Source organism: Rana temporaria, chromosome 3 (genome assembly GCF_905171775.1).
Source record: "Rana temporaria chromosome 3, aRanTem1.1, whole genome shotgun sequence".
NCBI lineage: Eukaryota > Metazoa > Chordata > Amphibia > Anura > Ranidae > Rana > Rana temporaria.
Window position 1 is genome coordinate 72,894,087 of NC_053491.1, and position 20,731 is coordinate 72,914,817.

General features: G+C 40.0%; 1 protein-coding gene across 4 annotated transcripts in view; it reads left to right on the top strand.

Moving 5' to 3' along the window:
• CGNL1 (cingulin like 1) overlaps positions 1 to 20,731 on the top strand; it is a 143,194-nt gene that overhangs the window by 39,209 nt on the left and 83,254 nt on the right. For all 4 annotated transcript variants that reach the window (XM_040342749.1, XM_040342752.1, XM_040342750.1 and 1 more), the window contains exons 4-8: positions 2,255 to 2,348; positions 4,108 to 4,209; positions 5,006 to 5,154; positions 13,722 to 13,860; positions 17,308 to 17,520. In XM_040342749.1, the coding sequence (XP_040198683.1) occupies positions 2,255 to 2,348; positions 4,108 to 4,209; positions 5,006 to 5,154; positions 13,722 to 13,860; positions 17,308 to 17,520 (697 nt within the window). The remainder of the gene's footprint in view (positions 1 to 2,254; positions 2,349 to 4,107; positions 4,210 to 5,005; positions 5,155 to 13,721; positions 13,861 to 17,307; positions 17,521 to 20,731) is intronic.

The window sequence follows — 20,731 nt, forward strand, 5'->3', positions numbered from 1 at the left end:
AATGAGTGGGATTAGAAGGAGAGGATAAAGGACTTCATGGGGCAGTAGGTTTAATAAAGGATTTTATTTTCTTCAGTATGACACTGACAGATGGTAAAACATATTCACCCAGGGTGAATATGTTTTACCATCTGTCAGTGTCATACTGAAGAAAATAAAATAGGAAAAAAAGTGTGTAGAAAAAAAAATTATATTTAAAAAAATAAAATAAAAAAAATTACCTAGATCAAGTTGATCTAGGTAAATGCCAGGGTAATGCCCTGTACACACGATCGGATATCTGATGGAATCGAATCCGATGGCTGGCTTTCATCAGTCTTGCCTACACACCATTGGTTAAAAATCCGATCGTGTCCAACGCGGTGACGTAAAACACTACAACGTGCTGAGAAAAAAGAAGTTCAATGCTACACGGTTTAGGAGATATTTGCGAAAGACATGCACCGATGTCTACGTTCCTATTCAGAGACTAAGTGATTGACGTATGACAAAAGCTTCACCCCTGGCGCATAATGCTCGTCACCAGTTTCCGAAAGAAGCCGAACTGCAAGTCGGCTCTATACGGAGCTATACGGCGCCTGCACACCGACGTTCGGCTTTTTCCGGAAACTGGTGACGCGCCTTTTGCGCCGGGGGTGAAGCTTTTGTCATACGTCAATCACTTAGTCTCTGAATAGGAACGCCCACTCCTGCGGGATTCACTACCCGGAAGCTGGGGGGAAAATACCTATACTACGGTATGTAAACCAAAAAAAAAAAACAGCATACTGTACATGTCTGCAGTATGCTGGATTGAATGGCATATACTTGTTTTTAGGGTGAACCTCCGCTTTGAAGCGGGAGTTCACCCGAAACATTTTTTTTAACATTAGATTGATGCTCATTTTGTCAAGGGGAATCGGGTGTTTTTTTAAAAATCGAAGCAGTACTTACCGTTTTCGAGATAGATCTTCTCCGCCGCTTCCGGGTATGGTTTTCGGGACTGGGCGTTCCTATTTGATTGACAGGCTTCCGACAGGCTTCCGACAGTCGCATACATCGCGTCACGAGTAGCCGGAAGAAGCCGAACGTCGGTGCGGCTCTATACGGCGCCTGCGCACCGACGTTCGGCTACTTTCGGAAAATCGTGACGCGATGTATGCGACCGTCGGAAGCCTGTCGGAAGCCTGTCAATCAAATAGGAACACCCAGTCCCGCAGCCCATACCTGGAATCGGCGGAGAAGATCTATCTCTAAAACGGTAAGTACTGCGTCGATTTAAAAAAAAACACCCGATTCCCCTTGACAAAACGAGCCTCAATCTAATGTTAAAAATTAACTTTTTGGGTGAACCTCCACTTTAAAGTTGGGAACCGCCAGCTGATGGCAGTCCCAGCGAGCCGCTGAGACAGCCTCTCCCTGCCCCTCCACTGCTCATCGCTCCAGTGAGCATGGAGAAGCAGAGAGGAAAGACGCTGACCTACTGTCAGCAGCTTTCCTCTCGGGGATCTGTGAGAACTGAGCCATCGGCGATGTTCAGTGGCTCGGTTCTCAGTGCAGAGACGGCGGGGGACAGATGCAGCATCGGTCTGATGCTCAATCCACAGAGGTAAGTATGAATATTTTAAAGAAGTCCAGCCTAAGCTCATTTGGCTGGGCTACTCCTATGGGTCACAGGAGTGCAATTCGTTTTGCACTCCTGTGACCTGTTTTCAGCAGAGAACGGTCTGAAGTCCGCTCTCTGCTGACATGACGGATATCAGTCCAGGCACAACAATGGGAGTCTGGATCTACCAGGTGCCTAGACTGACACTTGTCTCAGCCTCTAAGCGAGCCACTGAGAGGCTTAGATGGCCACCCCCTGCACAGCTCAGCGCTCCAGTGAGCGTGGAGAAGCAGAGCGGAGAGCTGATGATTGACAGGCAGCAGCTTTCCGCTCGGGGAGGTGAGAGAACCGAGCCATCTGCGATGTTGAGTCGCTCGGTTCTCAGTGCAGAGGCAAGGAAAATGGAGGAAATCCCCCCCCCCCCCCCAACCCATACTTCTCTTTTAAAGAATCCTACACATTCTCAGTAAGTGGGCTGCTCTGTCACAGTTCACCACTGGTAATCAACATGTCTCATTCTTCATTTTTTTGGACATTAACAGTGTTATTTGACATTTATAAAGTCTTGTCAGACACCTGGATCATCAGCAAACATTGAATTGCAAAATAAAATATATTTAAAAAAGTATGAATTGGTATTTAAACTACAATTGAATTTCTATTTTTCAGAAGTCAGGATAATGACGATGCAACCAAAAGAAAAGTCAACTTGGTCTTTGAAAAGATTCAGACTTTAAAATCCCGTGCCTCAAGCAATGTCCAGGTAAATAGTCCTTTTCTTTAATTGATGTTTATGCTTTGCACACATGAAGATAAGGACCTATTGCTTTGAGATTTCCTTTTGGTGTGTTGCATTTGTTACGGTAGTTTACTTTACTAGCATACGATCAATATTAACAATCTTTAACTTTGACAAAGTGGCGATTTACTTTTATTAAATGTTAATAACAGAAAGTAAATTGATTACTCTTGCCATTCCTCTGCATTTCTGAGAGCAGAGTGATGTTTTTATTGCATGTCCTATTAGCTTGGAAATTCAATAAGAGATTCTGTTTCTGGAAACAATAAGAATAGTACATCAAGGCTTAACAGTATGAATCTCACCAACTGTGCATGCAATTAAATTACAGTGAATTTAAAGCCTAGTACACGTTATTAGAAAATCAAATGGAAATCTCAGAATTTGGATCGGTTATTTGATTTTCTGTTTGTTAGTGTACTGCTTTCAAGAGCCGATGTGGACGCAAATTTCTGAAAGGATATGTTAGAAAATGTTACTTGATAGTTACCAGAATGACCGATTTTTCGTTGAATTGAACCATATTTGTGTTAAAAAAAATCAAATTTGCAAGACATGCATGATCGGAAACAAAGTACAGCCTGATTATATGCTGGAATGTAGCTACATATCGGGGAAGTTTTTCTTTTGTCATTTGAGAATATGTGTACCATTTAATGGCATTTTCATTTTCAACATGGTACGTACATTTTCAGAAGACGCCTGATGCTGACCCCCCCCCCCCCCCCCCATTGGCTTAGAGCTGATTGGGAGACCTTTTGGCAGATGTTTTTCAGTCACGCCCCTTTGATAGAAGCTGGCTGAATAACTGGCTTCTGTTGAGCCGAATAGAAATAGAATAGAAACTGTCCAATGCCATCCGACATTCGGCTTGTGTGAACTAAGTTTTAGGTCTCATAACATTCAAATATACTATAGTTCGAAAGATTTTATTTACTTTCATTTGATTTTGGAATGAATGGACTTGACTGAATGAAAACCACATGCAGTTTTAGGTATTCATTTATTTGAGAAAAAATATCCGTTATGCTCCTTCAAATTTTTCTAGTCACTGCAGTTGAAAACCTTTGTCAATTTGACCCACTAATGATTAGAAAAACGAACTAGCATTCTTTTGCTAAGACTTTTCGTTCGAAATTCTGCCCATCTTTGGCCAGATTAAGTATGAGCTGTAACTCTTCAAAGAATTTCCAAATATGGAGGCATTTTTTTTTATAAATAATCCAAGTCTCATGACTTTCTTTTGCAAATTAGCACTCCTTAGAACATGCAGGCAAATGCGCCTGTCTGCTGGCACCTAATGACTATTGCTTAAATGTACTATGTGTTCCTCCACTTAATCACAGAGCTTTCTTTTTACACCTCATTTCCTGTTTTTTTTTGGTGTGTTTTAATGCATTTTTTCAATTTGTGATGTTTGTCTTTTCTTAAAGTGACTTAATTTGCCGTGAAGTAGCCCGCTCCAATAATTTTTTCAGGTCCTCTTGTAAAGATTCCATATCTTGAGTGTTGTTATTGCCCTACATGTTTTTGTGTCGTCAGCAAACACTGAGATTACACTATTTATCCCACCCTCTATATCATTTATAAATTACACAGAATTGGTCCCAAGACAGAGTTGAACTAGTGCTTATCCTTCACCAAACTATCTTATGGTTCAGGCTGTTTAAATATATTTGGGTTGTATGAAATTAATTTCATCTGCTCCTTTCTTCCCTTCTAGAGTCCAGATCCAACATCAGAAATCAAAGCTTTGACCGACCAAAAGAGTGAACTAGAAAGGAAGCTGGCTTCCCTCCAGAAACGGCTTGATGACCAAACAACGGTATAATTTTATTTTCACCATTACTTCTCATGTTCATATGCATTTTTGTTTCTATACAAAGTAGATAGTCAGTTATGTGAAAGCAACACAAGTGTTGGCTTTTTGTAAAGCTGTTAAATACAAGAGCAAGCATATACAACTTAAAGTAGTCTCTCTTGTCCAGACTGAGAGATGTTGTACTAACTGAGTAGTTTTTTTTCCCTGTTTCACAGTCCAGAACAGATAAAGTTTACTATGGTAGAATGCTAAGTATACAGCATTGTATGCAGTAGGTCAATTTTTGCATTTTATGTTGTTTACTCTTAAAATCTGTCAAGATAGAAATATGGAGGCGTCCAAGCCTGGCCGTTCCTACTGAAAACTATATTTGTCTGGATGCAAACCTGACCATTGGTTTCAATACTTTCCAAATCATTGACCCCAAACTGGATGGCAGATAAGAAATTATGACTTTTCTCTGATTTCCTGATCCACAAGGGTCAGCGTGACCCTTTTTAAAAGGATTTTTAAAAGGTTAGCATTGGCAGCCCATGTTTTTCTCATTACAGGTTTACTTTATTACATCAGCAAGGCAGTACAATGAAACCAGAAAAATTGAAACTATACAGATTATAAAGGCTTTTATTGATAGAAGAACATGACTTTACTAGAATAAGCTGGGTATGCAGGTAGACTGCCTTAAGCGATACTTGCTCTTGCTATTGTGTTACGGTTTGTGCATCCTTTTTATATATGTTTATATTAACTGTTTGTGTCTGAGCTTTACTAAAAATGACTTTACATGCCATGAACCTAGAGTCAAGAAAGCAACAAAGAACAGAACAATAAAACAAAGGCAAGCATGAAAGACATCCAGGAACAACTTGAACATAGCATGGAAGAAAACTTGGTTCTTCGTGGGAAACTAGGGGAGAGTGAGAAAGAATTAAGAAAACATCTAGAAGAGTAAGATTTTCTTTCGGTTAAACACGATGACATTTTTGTAATATATGTCTGGTTTTCCCAGGGTTTTATATAACATTTGTACTTTGTTTTCAGTCATTTGTGTCAGGTGTACTAATTGACAAGTGTACTGGGAAGCTCAGGTGTTTAGCCATCAAAGGCATACCTTAAAGTAGACATGTTACATTTTTATCAAACGGCATAGGAAGGCTTCTGAAAGATTTTTTTTACTGCTTATAGTTATTACTGCAATAATTATAAAGCTGTGTGGGCAGTAGAGTCATACTTAGCAGAAGTTTTTTTTTTTTTTTTTTAATCTTTAGATACATTCATGTTATGCCTGTCTAGCTGATGCTAAACATACTTTAACTTGCAAATATCCCACAGACTGGATTTTTTTTCTTATATGTGGCATGAAGCTATTTTGCAGAGCAATACTTAGGCCTCGTACACACGACCGAGTTACTCGTCGGGCGAAACACATAATTTTCCTTCTAGAGTTTCTTGTTAGGCTTGTCGAGGAACTTGACAAGCTTGCTTTGCGTACACACAGTCAAGACCAAATCTCCTTGTTCTCAAACGTTGTGACCTACAACACATACAACGGCAGGGGAAGTTCGATTCCACTGGCACAACTCTTGGGGCTAATTTCATGTGTTTGCGTGTTAAATAAAAGTTTGGTAAGAGACAATTTGCACTTTTCAGTCTGTTACAGCTTTAAAAATGTGTTATCTCCATTACAAATGCTACTTTTACTCCCGTCTCATACTTTAATCTGAGCAAGCGCGGGTTTCTTAGCATACACACGCTTGAGTTTCTCGTCGGAAACCAGCCCGACGAGGAACCCGACGAGTCAATTTGAGACTCCCGTCGAGGAAATAGAGAACTTGCTCTCTTTTTTGCTCGTCGAGTTCCTCGACAGTTTCCTCGATGAAAAATGTACACACGACCAGTTTCCTCTGCAAAAAAGCTCTCCCACCAAGTTTCTTGATGGATTCTGCCGAGGAAACTGGTCGTGTGTACGAGGCCTTAGTTAAAAACAAGGCACCTTCACCCCAAATCAAATTAAGCGCAAACCAGATGAAATAATTACAGAAATAAAAAAAGATGGTTGTATTAATCGTATAAGTACCTTATCTTTAAAAAAGGGAACAAAATATATCAGTACACATTTTATTTGATTCTTGATGAGTCTTGATCAGGTAAATCACTGGTTAGTTCAACTGTATAACTGGATGGCAAACATTTGCATTATTTGTTGATGTTTGAGGACATCACCAGGATCTGCCAACTCTCCACATGAGAATGTCTACCACTTCTATGTGTTTAAGATGGTCATGTCAGCCAAACCGACCAACATCTGGTATGTCTACTGCCTAAATTTTACAAAAGAATATAATACACATATAATACACATATAGGGAATATAGTTTGCTCAGTTGGCACTTTATCCAAGATAAGCATAAATGGCAAAAAAAGAGAGAAAAAGGGACTTTAAAGTACCAAACATAGCCCAGAGAAAAAGGTAAATACACAACCTCCATAACATGCAAAATTTTGTTATTCACGCCAAGTTCTAGAAATATGATTGTGATCCCTAAAGGAACACTTATCCTGTTATGCCCTATATACTATTTATATAAATATGCATATAGTTATGATAATCTACATGAGGTGCAGGCCGGTCAATTCCCCCCACCCCAAACTCGCTCATCCATGTCTTTATGGACCTTGCTTTGTGCACTAGTGCGTATTCATGTTGGAACAGGAAGGGGCCACCCACAAACCGTTCCCACAAAGTTGAGAGCATGAAATTGTCCAAAATGTCTTCATATGCTGACGCCTTAAGAGTTCTAGCCCAACCCCTGAAAAAACTGCCCCACACCATAATCCCCCCTCCACCAAATGATTTGGACCAGTGCATCAGAAATCTGATGTAATGTCTTCAGAAAAATGGCATGGATATACTCCATATTGCATAAGAATTTCATTGCACTTGCATTATTTTTTGGGCTACAGCCAAAACATAGTAAAGCTAGTGCCCCAGTAGATTCAGTCCTCAAGCAGTCCAGATAATATGTAGAATCTGATTTCCTCCAGTTATAGTGCATTATGATTCAAGATCCAGGCCAAGACACTTATTTTTGGATTCATAAATGAAACAAAAAAAGGATTCAGAAAAAAGACATTAGGAAACCTGTTTTGACCCTGAAGGTCACATGACTTTTTTTTTTTCCTTTGAGACAAGCAGCCTCAGGAGAAAAAAGTGTGACTTCAATTATGGTAAAGTCAATGAAGGATAAGTATTTAAGCCCCTTGTCAACAAGACCCAATGATCTCAAGTTTTCAGTTAAGAAAGTTGAGCACTTTCATTGTCAATTTTATTGGGGTGTAGATTGTTTTATTTTGTTTTTCCAAGGCTCTTTCACAGATAGAGGAAATACAAATAAGCCTGCTTGCTGAATAACATGGGTTCTCAAACATCAGACAAATCCTTTGATTAGAATAATTTCCTTCTTAGGAATAAAGGAAAATGTGATTTTTATTTTCCTGGATTGAAGAGATAGTTGCCTAGAAATAAATGTTCCAGCTCTCTCTGAAACCTTTACCATGCCTATGCTTTAAGGTTCAGACTCCCATCTGTTCCTTCTCACTAGAGCTGCACGATTAATTGTTAAAGAATCAAGATCACGATTCTACACACCCCCCCTCCCATCTTAAAAAAGCATTTCCTCAAGTCAGTGAAGAGAGTTCTCTATTTAAAGCGGGGGTTCGCCCTGTAAAAAAAAAAAAAAAAGTTTTTTTTTATTAGACAATTAAATTCGGCATCGTAGCGCGAGCTACGGTATGCCGGTCTTACATTTTTTATGCCCGTACTCACTGCGGTATCGTTGATTGAAGAATCCGGGGAATGGGCGTTCCTCTGGTGAGAGAAGGTGATTGACGGCCGGCCCTGGCACGTCACGCTTCTCCGGAAATAGCCGAAATAGGCTTGGCTATTCACGGCGCCTGCGCATAGCCTGTGCGCAGGCGCTGTGAATAGCCGAGACCTACTCCGGCTGTCTTCGGGGAGCGTGACGTGCCAGAGCCGGCCGTCAATCATCCTCCCTCTCCATAGGCACGCCCATTCCCCGCGGGAGTCGGATTCTTCAATCAACAATAGCACAGTGAGTACGGGGTTTAAAAATTTAAGACCGGCATACCGTAGCTCGCGCTACGATGCCGAAAGTAATGGAATAATGGGGTGAAGGAGGGTGAACTACCGCTTTAAGCCCACAGCTTTAAAAAAAAAACAGGCAGCCTGCCAAGTTTCTCACAACATCGCTAAAGAGAAACATTGTAACATATACTTATTTTAGATCAAAGGTAAATGAGGTCAGTTTAGCCACATAAAGACTAAACCTTTTTTTGACACTTGTTGCTTACAAGTTAAAATCAGTATTGTTTGCTAGAAAATTACTTAGAACCCCCAAACAATATATATAAATAAATATATATATATATATATATATATATATAAATATATATATATATATATATATATATATATATATATATATATATATATATATATATATATATATATATATATATATATATATATATTAGCAGAGACCCTAGAGCATAAAATGGTGGTTGTTGCAATATTTTATGTCACACTGTATCTGTGCAGTGGTCTTTTTTGGGAAAAAATACACTATTTAATTAATAAAAAATAAACAGTAAAGTTAGCCCAATAATGTAAAAGATTGGACGGTGAGAGAATCGGGATATTTATTCTAAGCAAATAAATTGTGATTCTCATTTTAGCTAGAATCATGCAGCTCTACTTCTCACCTAAAATAGTTTTAAGGATTGCTGATTTTTTTTAATATTTGACAGCATTCTGATCCATCTGTTTCAAGAGTTAACAGGGGTTCATCAAAACCAGCCAAACTACCCTTCAAATACTTGCATACTTGACAACTGACAAGTAATGTTCTATTACACTATACACTCAATGGCCCGGATTCAGATAGGAGATACGACGGCGTATCTCCAGATACGCCGTCGTATCTCTGACTGCGGGCCGTCGTATCTATGCGACTGATTCAGAGAATCAGTTACGCATAGATTTTCCTAAGATCCGACCAGCGTAAGTGTCTTACACCGTTGTATCTTAGGCTGCATATTTACGCTGGCCACTAGGTGGTGCTTCCGTATAGTTACGAGATGAATATGCTAATTAGGTAGATACAACGATTCAGAAACGTACGTCCGTCCGGCCGGCGCATCTTTTTACGTCGTTTACGTTAGGCTCAAAGTTACCCCTGCTATATGAGGGGTATCCTATGTTAAGTATGGACGTCGTTCCCGCGTCGAGTTTTGAAAAATTTACGTCGTTTGCGTAAGTCGTTCGTGAATGGGGCTGGACGTCATTTACGTTCATGTCGAAACCAATACGTCCTTGCGGCGTACTTTGGAGCAATGCACACTGGGAAATTCCACGGACGACGCATGCACTGTTCGTGAAAAACATCAAATACGTGGGGTCACAGTGCATTTGCATAAAACACGCCCGCATCATCCCCATTTGAATTAGGCGGGCTTACGCCACCACACATACGTTACGCCGCAGTAACTAAGGGCACAAGTTGTTTCTGCATACGGAACTTGCGCTCTAAGTTACGGCGGCGTACCATATCTGCGATACGTTACGCCCGCCCATAGATAGAGCATTCTATCTGAATCCGGGCCAATGTGTTTTTCTTTTTAGTCTTCACCTCTCTCATTGGAGTCCATGAGCCCCAGCCCCCTTTTTTTAAAGATAATTTAGTTACCTTCCTCTATGCAAACCCAACCTTTATTCCCAAAATGTTGCCAGCATTTCAAAAATTGTATACTTTAAGATTTCCAAGCAGGCATTTCCTCAGTTCTTAACCCCCCTGGCGTTATTCCCGAGTCTGACTCGGGGTTACATTTTTGTGCTGCGATCGGTAACCCCGAGTCAGACTCTGGCTCGCCTCGCAGAATCCACAGGCTTGGTTTACTTACCTTGTCCCTGGATCCATCGATGCCACCGCGATCCTCGCTCGATTCGCACAGTGCCTCTGTGTGCCGCCGATCTCTGTTCCCTGCGACGTTACGACGCATGGGAGCGGAGAATGGCGCCAAATTCAAAAAGGTAAACAAACACCTTACATACAGTATACTGTAATCTTATAGATTACAGTACTGTATGTAAAAAATACACACACCCCTTGTCCCTAGTGGTCTGCCCAGTGTCCTACATGTACTTTTATATAATAAAAAATGTTCTTTCTGCCTGCAAACTGTAGATTGTCCATAGCAACCAAAAGTGTCTCTTTATGTCAAAAATGGTTTTAGAGCAGCTAGAAAACAGCGATAATAAATTATAATTATGTGAAAATGAATAAAGATAGCGCTAACATCAACTAGTGCAAGGTGAGTACAATAAATGCTATTATGGTAATCAATAGTGAATGATAAAACATAAGAAACAACAACACTCTTGAAAAAAAACGTCTATCCAAAAACTGACAGTGAGTCCATAATGGGTTAATGGAATGGACCCATATGAAGACCTGCAGGCAATCAGCCGGCGTTTCCTTCTAACTGCTTCAGATAGATAGAACCGACCTTCATGCAGATTCGGCCAGAAGCTCCTCGATATATAGGGAAAAAGAACAAGAGAGAGAGGACAAATCTCCTAGTGCAATATTGTATGGCAAGGAGGGGGGGACACACACTACACCGACGGTGTGTGCATTCACAGATCCGCCGATTAACACAGGCTCAAAGACAGGTTGCCGCTCAGTGTGATGGTCTCCTCACTCGGATCGTTGTCCCGTCACATAGGCTCCTCCCCCACGTGTTACGTCACTCGTCACGTGACTTAGTCATGGGTCTGTCCCCCCCTCCTTGCCATACAATATTGCACTAATGACAGGAAGGAAGATTGAAGGGGGGGGGAGAGGCAGAGGAGACAGTAAGAGCATATAGCATCTCATGAGAACACCCCCACTGAGTGGACGTCACCCAGCTGCCTGAACCTGTTTTCCGGGACTCTAGCCCAGATCTGCAGGGACCCCGGGACAGCCTTGAAATCTTGGGACAGTCCCGCGGAATCCGGGACGGTTGGGAGGTATGCAATAGTAACACTGCAGAATACAGTGTACACCGCTGAGCCAGTCATGACAGGCAATGCATTTTATTAATCTATTGATAAATGCAAAGCCTGCTCGGATTGGCAGAGGCTGTGACATCATCAGCCCGCACCGCTCCAATCCGAGCAGGCTTAACAAGCTCTGTTTTCAGCAGAGTGCATCGTCCGGCGGGCTTCAGATTCATCTGGCAGCGGCATCTGCACCTGGAATCCATCTGCACCCGGCATATAAGACGACCCCTGCTCTCTGTCAGTGTAATTAAGGAGTAAAAGGTCGTCTTATACGCTGGAAAATACGGTACTGTTTTTTTACTTATTGTAATCATGCATACAAAAAAAGGTATGTCACAAAAGCAAATGCAACACCCTTTGGGGATTATTTACTAAAGGCAAATCCACTTTGCACTACAAGTGCAAACTAAAAGTGCAAAGTGCACTTGAAATTGCACTGACAGTGCACTTGGAAGTGCAGTCGCTGTAGATCCGAGGAGGACATGCAAGGAAAGTAAAAAACAGCATTTTAGCTTGCACATGATTGGATAATAAAATCAGCATAGCTTCCCCCATTTCAGATCTACCCCTCAGATTAAGGCCTCGTACACACGACCGTTTTCCTTGACAGAATCCATCAAGAAACTTGGTGGCAGAGCTTTTTTGCCGAGGAAAACGGTCGTGTATGTTTTTCATTGAGAAAACTGTTGTGGAACTCAACGAAAAAAAAAGAGAACAAGTTCTCTTTTTCCTCGTCGGGAGTCTCAATTTCCTTGTCGTGTTTCTCGCCGGGGCTGGTTTACGACGAGAAACACGTTTGTGTGTATGCTTAGAAACCAGCGCATGCTCAGAATAAAGTATGAGACGGGAGCGCACCTTCGGTAAAAGTAGCGTTCGTAATGGAGATAGCACATTTGTCACGCTGTAACAGACTGAAAAGCGCGAATCGTCTCTTACCAAACTTTTACTTAACACGCAGTAACATGAGATTAGCAAAAGCAGCCCCAAGGGTTGTGCCAGTGGAATCGAACTTCCCCTTTATAGTGCCGTCGTATGCGTTGTACGTCACCCCGTTTGATAACGACAAGATTTTGTCTAGACAGTGTGTACGCAAAGAAAGCTTGTCAAGATTCTCGACAAGCCTGACAAGGAACTCGACGAGGAAAACAATGTTTAATTTACGACGAGTTCCTCGGTCGTGTGTACGAGGCCTTAGGCCTCGTACACATGACCGAGGAACTCGTCGTAATTGAAACATCGTTTTCCTCGACGAGTTCCTTGTTAGGCTTGTCGAGATACTTGACAAGCTTGCTTTGCGTACACACGGTCAAGACCACATCACCTCGTTCTCAAATGCGGTGATGTACAACACATACAATGGCAGGGGAAGTTCGATTCCACTGGCACAAGCCTTGGGGCTGCTTTTGCTAATCTCATGTTTCTGCGTGTTAAGTAAAAGTTTGAAAAGAGACGATTTGCACTTTTCAGACTGTTACAGCGTGACAAATGTGTTATCTCCATTACAAACGCTACTTTTACCAAAGGTATGCTCCCGTCTCATACTTTATTCTGAGCATGCGCTGGTTTCTTAGCATACACACGAACGTGTTTCTCGTCGAAAACCAGCCCGACGAGGAACACAACGAGGAAATTGAGACTCCCGTCGAGGAAAAAGAGAACTTGTTCTCTTTTTTTCTCGTCGAGTTCCTCGACAGTTTCCTCGATGAAAAACATACACATGACCGTTTTCCTCTGCAAAAAAGCTCTGCCACCAAGTTTCTTGATGGATTCTGTCGAGGAAAACGGTTGTGTGTACGAGGCCTAACAGTGACTGCACTTTCAGTGCAAAGTGGATTTCCCTTTCGTGCCCTTTGTGTGCTTATTGATAGCAGAGACAAATGGCCATTAAAACTTTGATAACTACAAGGAGCAAACTCTCTATTACTAAAGCCTACTTTACAATCTCACAGAGAAAATAAATCCGTACTAAGAACCCACTTAACTAGAGTTTTGTTCTTGGGCAAAGGGAGATGCCTCAAATGAACAGGTTTTCAAAACGGCTACTTAGTCCAATCATCATCCTTTCACAAAACTGCACTCACAACATGTTAAGCAATGCTTCAAGATTTTGTCCCTCCCTAAGATGGGAGATAATTCTTGCTTGTTTTCTGACGCTTTGGCGGGCTGGAACGTGGTTGGGGTAAAAAACCAAGATGACCTCTTTTCTTAGGTCAACTTTTTTTCTTTCTTCTTTTTTTATGTGTATTGAATTGGGGGTCTGATGTCTCGGGGGACCTTGGTAGTTTTCATTTCTTGCCAAGTAACCATGAAGGAGCCTTTTGTTTATTTTGTTCTGGCAAGCATCTTGCACATGTACTGTAAGTTACAAAATACTGTGTTTTCTCCTTGACAGATTATTTGAGTTGAAGATGGAGCAGGAGCAGTATCAGACTGAAATTAGAGACCTGCAAGAGCAGCTGTCAGAAATGCATGATGAATTGGACAATGCAAAGCACTCTGTTGATGATGGAGAAAGAGAGGATTTGATAGAGGTTAGTTTTGAAGTGTTGCATTAATGCTGCTGCTATTTATTACATTGAAAATATATTTTAATTTATGCACCCAATTTTCAGGCCATTAAGAAAGCTATAATGGTGAAAAAGCAACCGCAGGGTCTGGAATACTACTTCATAGTTGCGCACACATGCTTATCAGTTTGATCGGTGCGTATCAACATACTTAAAGGAAAACTCCAGTGGAAAAATAATAAATACGCATGTTGAATACACATGTTTACTGTTTTTCCTGCTGAAAGGATTTGTGCAGCTAGTCTTGCAATTTTATAAACACACCTGACACATTGCCTAGCCAGGCAGGTAATACAACGATTTACTGGTTCAGCAATTCAGCTTCCTTTTATCACCTCAGTGCCTCCAGCCTGCTCACTGGACAATTGATCTTCAGGAAATAGTACAGTGATCTTCCAGGCAGTGCAGCATGGAGGGAATGTAAATCATAAGAGTTATTGAACAATTACAACCCTTGTGTTGGGTACCACTGTATCTATTTATTTGTTCCGAAGTTTTATTTTTAGAATTTTTTTTTTAGATGTGTTTTGGATCACAGTGGTATTTTTGGACCAAAAGTACAGAGAAATATTAACTTCTAATTACCATTTTTTTTATAAAATCAGATCTCTGCGCAAGTCAAAAAATCAAAACTCACAAGTTGCATTTTTATTTCCTATATTTTCGTAAATTGTTATTTTGGCTTGCTAGAAAAACCTAGATTTTAATGTTATGTTTATGTTTGTTAATGTGGATCTGTTGCCCAGGCTATATGAAGGCAGTCATTGTGTGTCGGCTTATATTTAGCTGGTTGTTTTTTTTTTGTTAAATAGTTATATCTCAATAATGATCAGTTTAAGGATGATTAACCTCCCTGGCGATATGATTATGTCAGATTTTTTATGTTTTGCATGGAAATTTGGCGTTTTATATTGTAGGCCTGTAATTCTTAGTAATAACTCACTTAAATCTGTCCAAACCAAAGTCTAGTAGACATCCCGGGTATGATAAAGTTTGAAACACAAAATCATAAATTATAATATAATAAATAACTATAAATAATTATAACAAATAATATAATAATACAAATTATTCAATAATGTAATCAAATCAAAAACACAGAAATTTGCTCAGTTGCAGAATTGTCACTGTCATTACTTTCAGTGTTTGATGATGAATTTCCCCACAAATTCTAATTTATCATCACTGTTTTCTAGCTGGTCTAAAACCGCTTTTGGTACTGAAATTTCACCCCAAGCCACACTCTGGATTACCACTAAGGAGGTTAAAGAAGATTTAAAAGATGATTAGACACTTGGGTCAATATAACTATGCATTTACTATACCTGTGGCATCCACCTAGAACAGTCTTTTTCCACCAGGGTGCCTTGGAAATTGCCCAAAATTGTATACAAGCCAGTGGGTAGATCAAGACTGCCTTTTAGTTACACAAAGCCACAGGTCTTTATTGTACACCATTAAAACCTTCTAGCTGCCTGCATCCGAACAACCAATGATGTCATTGGTTGATAAAGAGGATGTCGGGCTCCTTTAAGCATCCTTGTTTGACCCTCCCCTGCCCCCTCTCTATCATCTCCGGATTCACATTAGCTGAATGAGAAAGAAACTGAGGAAGAAAAGAAACATTGGAATACTAGTCAGTACCAGTGTGCAAAGGTATTATTGCTTTGTGAGAATATATCACCTCTAACATTGGATGTCCTACGTGTGGATGTTGCTGCATTATGTAAAACGTAGTTTTATTTTTGACATTTTAGAATGGGGTGCCTCAAGATTGTGGAGAATTTTAAAGGGTGCCTTGACTGAAAAAAAATTGAGAAACACTGCTCTAGCAGCTGGAAATCACTGTAGGAGGTTCTGCTACTACAGTGATCTCCACTAGTAAGCACAGAAGGTTGGGTACTGGGCATGGGTGCCATTCACAGGTATGGTGTATACATAGTTCCAAGCTGGACCAATGTTACTATGTATAAAATGCCATATCTGGAATTCTTATTTAATAAAGTTGCATCTCAAGTTTGTTTTTTTACACATTTGAGTTGTGTTTGCTGAATATCAGCTTTTGCTGAGTTCTTACCTGCGGCTTCTCAACATTCTTTTTTTTATCATGCTAATCATAGTGCTATTATTATTTATTTTTGCTGATCACCAAATGTAAGCAATGTGTGTTCATAGGAGAATGGTAATAACAAGCAGTGCATTTGGTATTAGCGCAGGCTTAATAGCCTTATATAAAAGTACCATAAAGCAAAGACTTTTGTATTAGAAAGCTGCATAGGTATCATTGGCCACAACCACTGCACCTGTTTTTTTTACTAGTGTATAGTAACAATACAAGCATCTGCGTGTTGTGACCCTCCCTTGCCCCCTCTCTATCAGCTCTGGGGTCACATTAGCTGAATGAGAAAGAAACTGAGGAAGAAAAGAAACATTGGAATACTAGTCAGTACCAGTGTGCAAAGGTATTATTGCTTTGTGAGAATATATCACCTCTAACATTGGATGTCCTACGTGTGGATGTTGCTGCATTATGTAAAACTTAGTTTTCTTTTTGACATTTTAGAATGGGGTGCCTCAAGATTGTAGAGAATTTTAAAGGGTGCCTTGACTGAAAAAAGATTGAGAAACACTGCTCTAGCAGCTGGAAATCACTGTAGGAGGTTCTGCTACTACAGTGATCTCCACTAGTAAGCACAGAAGGTTGGGTACTGGGCATGGGCATTCACAGGTATGGTGTATACATAGTTCCAAGCTGGACCAATGTAACTATGTATAAAATGCCATATCTGGAATTCTTATTTAATGAAGTTGCATCTCAAGTTTGTTTTTTACACATTTGAGCTGTGTTTGCTGAATATCAGCTTTTACTGAGTTCTTACCTGCGGCTTCTCAACATTCTTTTTTTTATCATGCTAATCATAGTGCTATTATTATTTATTTTTGCTAATCACCAAATGTAAGCAATGTGTGTTCATAGGAGAATGGTAATAACAAGCAGTGCATTTGGTATTAGCGCAGGCTTAATAGCCTTATATAAATGTACCATAAAGCAAAGACTTTTGTATTAGAAAGCTGCATAGGTATCATTGGCCACAACCACTGCACTTTTTTTTTTACTAGTGTATAGTAACAATACAAGCATCTGCTTGTTGTGATCACTTACATTTATTTTGCCCTTATATTCATACCTAAGCCACAGCATGTAATGAAAACGTGTAGTAGGGTGCAACCAAAAGGCTTCAATGATAATCTGAAAGAGTGGTGTGATGTAAAGCTTTTCAGATATATAGTTTTTCATCCCATCTACACATACCAAATGGTGACTGTTATGTAAAAATTATATTCTGGACCCTTGTTATTACGGGTTTTATCATGTTTAGTAAATATGGTCCATATGATTGTATTTCTCAGGAACTCATGCACATGAAACAAGGAGTTCAAGAGTTACTAATGGCAAAAGAAGAACAAGAAGATCTATTAAGGAAGCGAGAACGAGAACTCACTGCTTTAAAGGGAGCACTTAAAGAAGAGGTGTCAACTCATGATCAGGAAATTGATAAGCTAAAAGAACAATATGAAAAAGAACTGAAAAAGATGCGAGAGAGAGTTCAAGAGACAATGGAGGTAAATTACATAGTAACTAATTGAGCTCTACGGTTTTAAGTGTTTTGTTACAACTATGAGGATAGCTTGAAGGTCATCAGTGGACAAATGACTCATAGGCATTGCTCTGAGTACTGTGGCATATCAGAGGCCATTCTGAGGGCAACAAAAACACATGTAAATGAAGGGTTTTAAGCCTGCCATTAAATTTCTTAAATACTGTATTTCCTCGCCACCCAAAAATATAAAAAAAGCCAGGATATTTAAAAAAATATATATTTTTATGAAAGACCACTCCGATAACTGTTTTAATGCTAGCTAAATACGACACAGCTGTTTTTCAGGAATGTGGTTATGCTAGTCATAAATACTGCAATTCAATCTTCAATCTACCTCCTTTCCTACCATGTAGAGAAGAACAAACTGGTGATTTGTTGGGTTGCATGAACAATCTAAACTTTTTTTTTTATGTTTTAAAACCTTTCTATTGTGTGCATAACGGGACCTGGTTGCTTAACCTCCCTGGCGGTATGATTAATTCAGATTTTAGGTGCTGAAAGCGGTACCATTATTTTGCATGGAAAATTGGCGTTTTATATTGTAGGCCTGTAATTCTTAGAAATATCTCAATTAAATCTGTCCAAATAAGAGTCTAGTAGACATCCCGGGTATAATAAAATTTGAAACACAAAATCATAAATTATATAATTATAACAAATATAAATATAATAATAATAAAAATTATTACTTTTCATTTTTTGATGACAAATTTCCCCACAAATTGCTATCGCTCAATTCTGCAAGTGATTATAATTTTTTATCGCTGTTTTTTAGCTGGTCTAAAACCACTTTTGACATAAAGGGACACTTTTTTGTTGCTATGGACAATCTCCAGTTTCCAGGCAGAAAGAACAGTTTTTATTATATAAAAGTGCATGTAGGACACTGGATAGACCACTAGGGACAAAGGGGGTGTGTATTTATTTCATACAGTACTGTAATCTATAAGATTACAGTATACTCTATGTACTGTGTTTATTTACTTTTTTAAATTTGGCGCCGATCTCCGCCCCCGTGCGTTGTAACGTCACAGGGAACGGAGCTCGTCGGCACTGTGAATCGAGCGAGGAGGACATCGCTCGATCACACAGCGGGGAGGCATCGCAGGATCCAGGGACAAGGTAAGTAACTTGTGCCTGTGGACACTGCAAGGCGATCCCGAGTCTGGTTCGGGGTTACCGCTTTTGTTCCTGAAATTCCACCCCGAGCCAGCCTCGGGAATACCGCCAGGGGGGTTAAACAAACTTACTTAAAATAAATGCTTTAAAAAAATGTACCTTGAAATAAGTCACATCTGTCACCTGTTGCACCTGTGACCAAACACTGCTCTGATGCTTTAAAAATAATTCTTGTCTGGAATTTCTTCGGAATCACCCATGTCCCTTAGTGCTCTTTTGAATTCCCTACTGCTGTTTTTAATTCCCACTGACCCCGACTTTAGCACAGGATACTTTTGGCGAGAGGAGCCACTGAGTGCATGAGGGGGAGGGGGGCATCGCTATTTGCAGAGTGATGTTTGCTGGTGCAAGTTGTAGGAGAGGTTCAGGTAAGTATTCACTTGCTTCTTTGAAGGTTCAGATTTTTTTTCATGCAAGTATGCTTGAAGTAACTCTTAAGGGGGGCCTTCCTCTTTGAAAGGTGGCATTTGACACACCCCTGTGCACTTTATTTATGTGTGTGTTCAAATGCATTCTTTTGTACACTTTGGTGTTTGTTTTTTTGCACACTGCCATGTCCTGACATGAGAAATAATCTTTTTATTTACATATAGATGTGTGTCTATATCCAGTCTTTAAATATATGCCTAATGTTAGACTGGCTGTACAACATTTTGTCAACCATTACATGTTTTTAGGATTCTGAATTATAAACTATAATTCTGTTCTGCAGTTTTTCTTACTGACATGTTAAGAATACATAGGTATTCTGTAAATCAGGTCTCTTACACAATAGCACCCAAGTCCCTGCAACAACGTTTCTGGCATATTTCTCCTGGACAGAAAGCCTAGCTGCTGGAAACAGCCACATATGGACATGAATGGCTGTGCGTGGCTGTACACCATTATATGCCAGTGTTCATGTAAACAGGAGTATAGCGTATGCAAAAAAATTGAAGAGGTGTACATTTTTGTGGAAAATGTATTCTCAACCTGTAAGTACTTGAAATGATCATTTATTTCTATTAAATCTTGTTTTGTGGTTGAGGGTTGTTGACATGATGGATTGTCAATTGTATTAAAATATATAACATAGTAAACCACCGTTTAGATAAGATCAGGAAATTGTCATCTGGAAAGTATCAAGTTTTAAGCCACTGGGAAGTCAAATAAAGCCATCAAAGCCACATTCCACAAATACCAGGTCTATGTTTTCCATAAATACCTGGCCTTTCTGTTCATGCCAATTCCAACAAATTGCACTGCTCTTTATTGTGCTCAGTCACAGCAGACCTTACTGTTGGAAGCTTATTGAAATACAAGCCTGATGCTTATATAGGTAAAGCATCAGGTTTCAGAGCTATTTAATTAACCAACTCGGTGGGTAGTGTCACCAATAATTGTTTCGTTTTTTGATGTGCAAACACATATAGGGTGACCTATTTGGCCTGATCAAACATCATGTGATGTGAAGGGAAGGCATTAGAAGAATACCATCCAGTATGGTAGAGCATTTGATATTTGCTTGTTAGAGCCCAACCTAGCCACTTTCAGCCTCAGCGATGTACCCATACATTGAAGGAGATATACCGGGATGATGGCTGCAGCTACAGTAAACATCCCGGTTACTTTTTTCAGCTGGCAATACTTTTTTATGTAACATTTTTTTGTAGCGACTAACTAACTAGCCACTGAGTCGCTTTTACAGGGGGGCAGGAGGAGGGTACCCCCCACCAACACCTTCCATGGGTGTGCTCACTTTTAAAGTGTGATATGTATGGTATCTATTTACTCGGCATGTCCTCATCTTTTATATTTTACCAAAAACTGGGCATTCTAGTGTCTAGGGTCAGTAGTCAGCGGATCGCACCATCTGATGCGCCTACTATGCAGACTGACCCCCTTTATCCCGAAAGAGGACATTGCAGTCGTGGTAGGAACAATCATCAATTCCAGATTACGCAAATGCCCTCTTTCTAGGACTCCCCAAATACCAAATCACTCGTCTGCAAGTC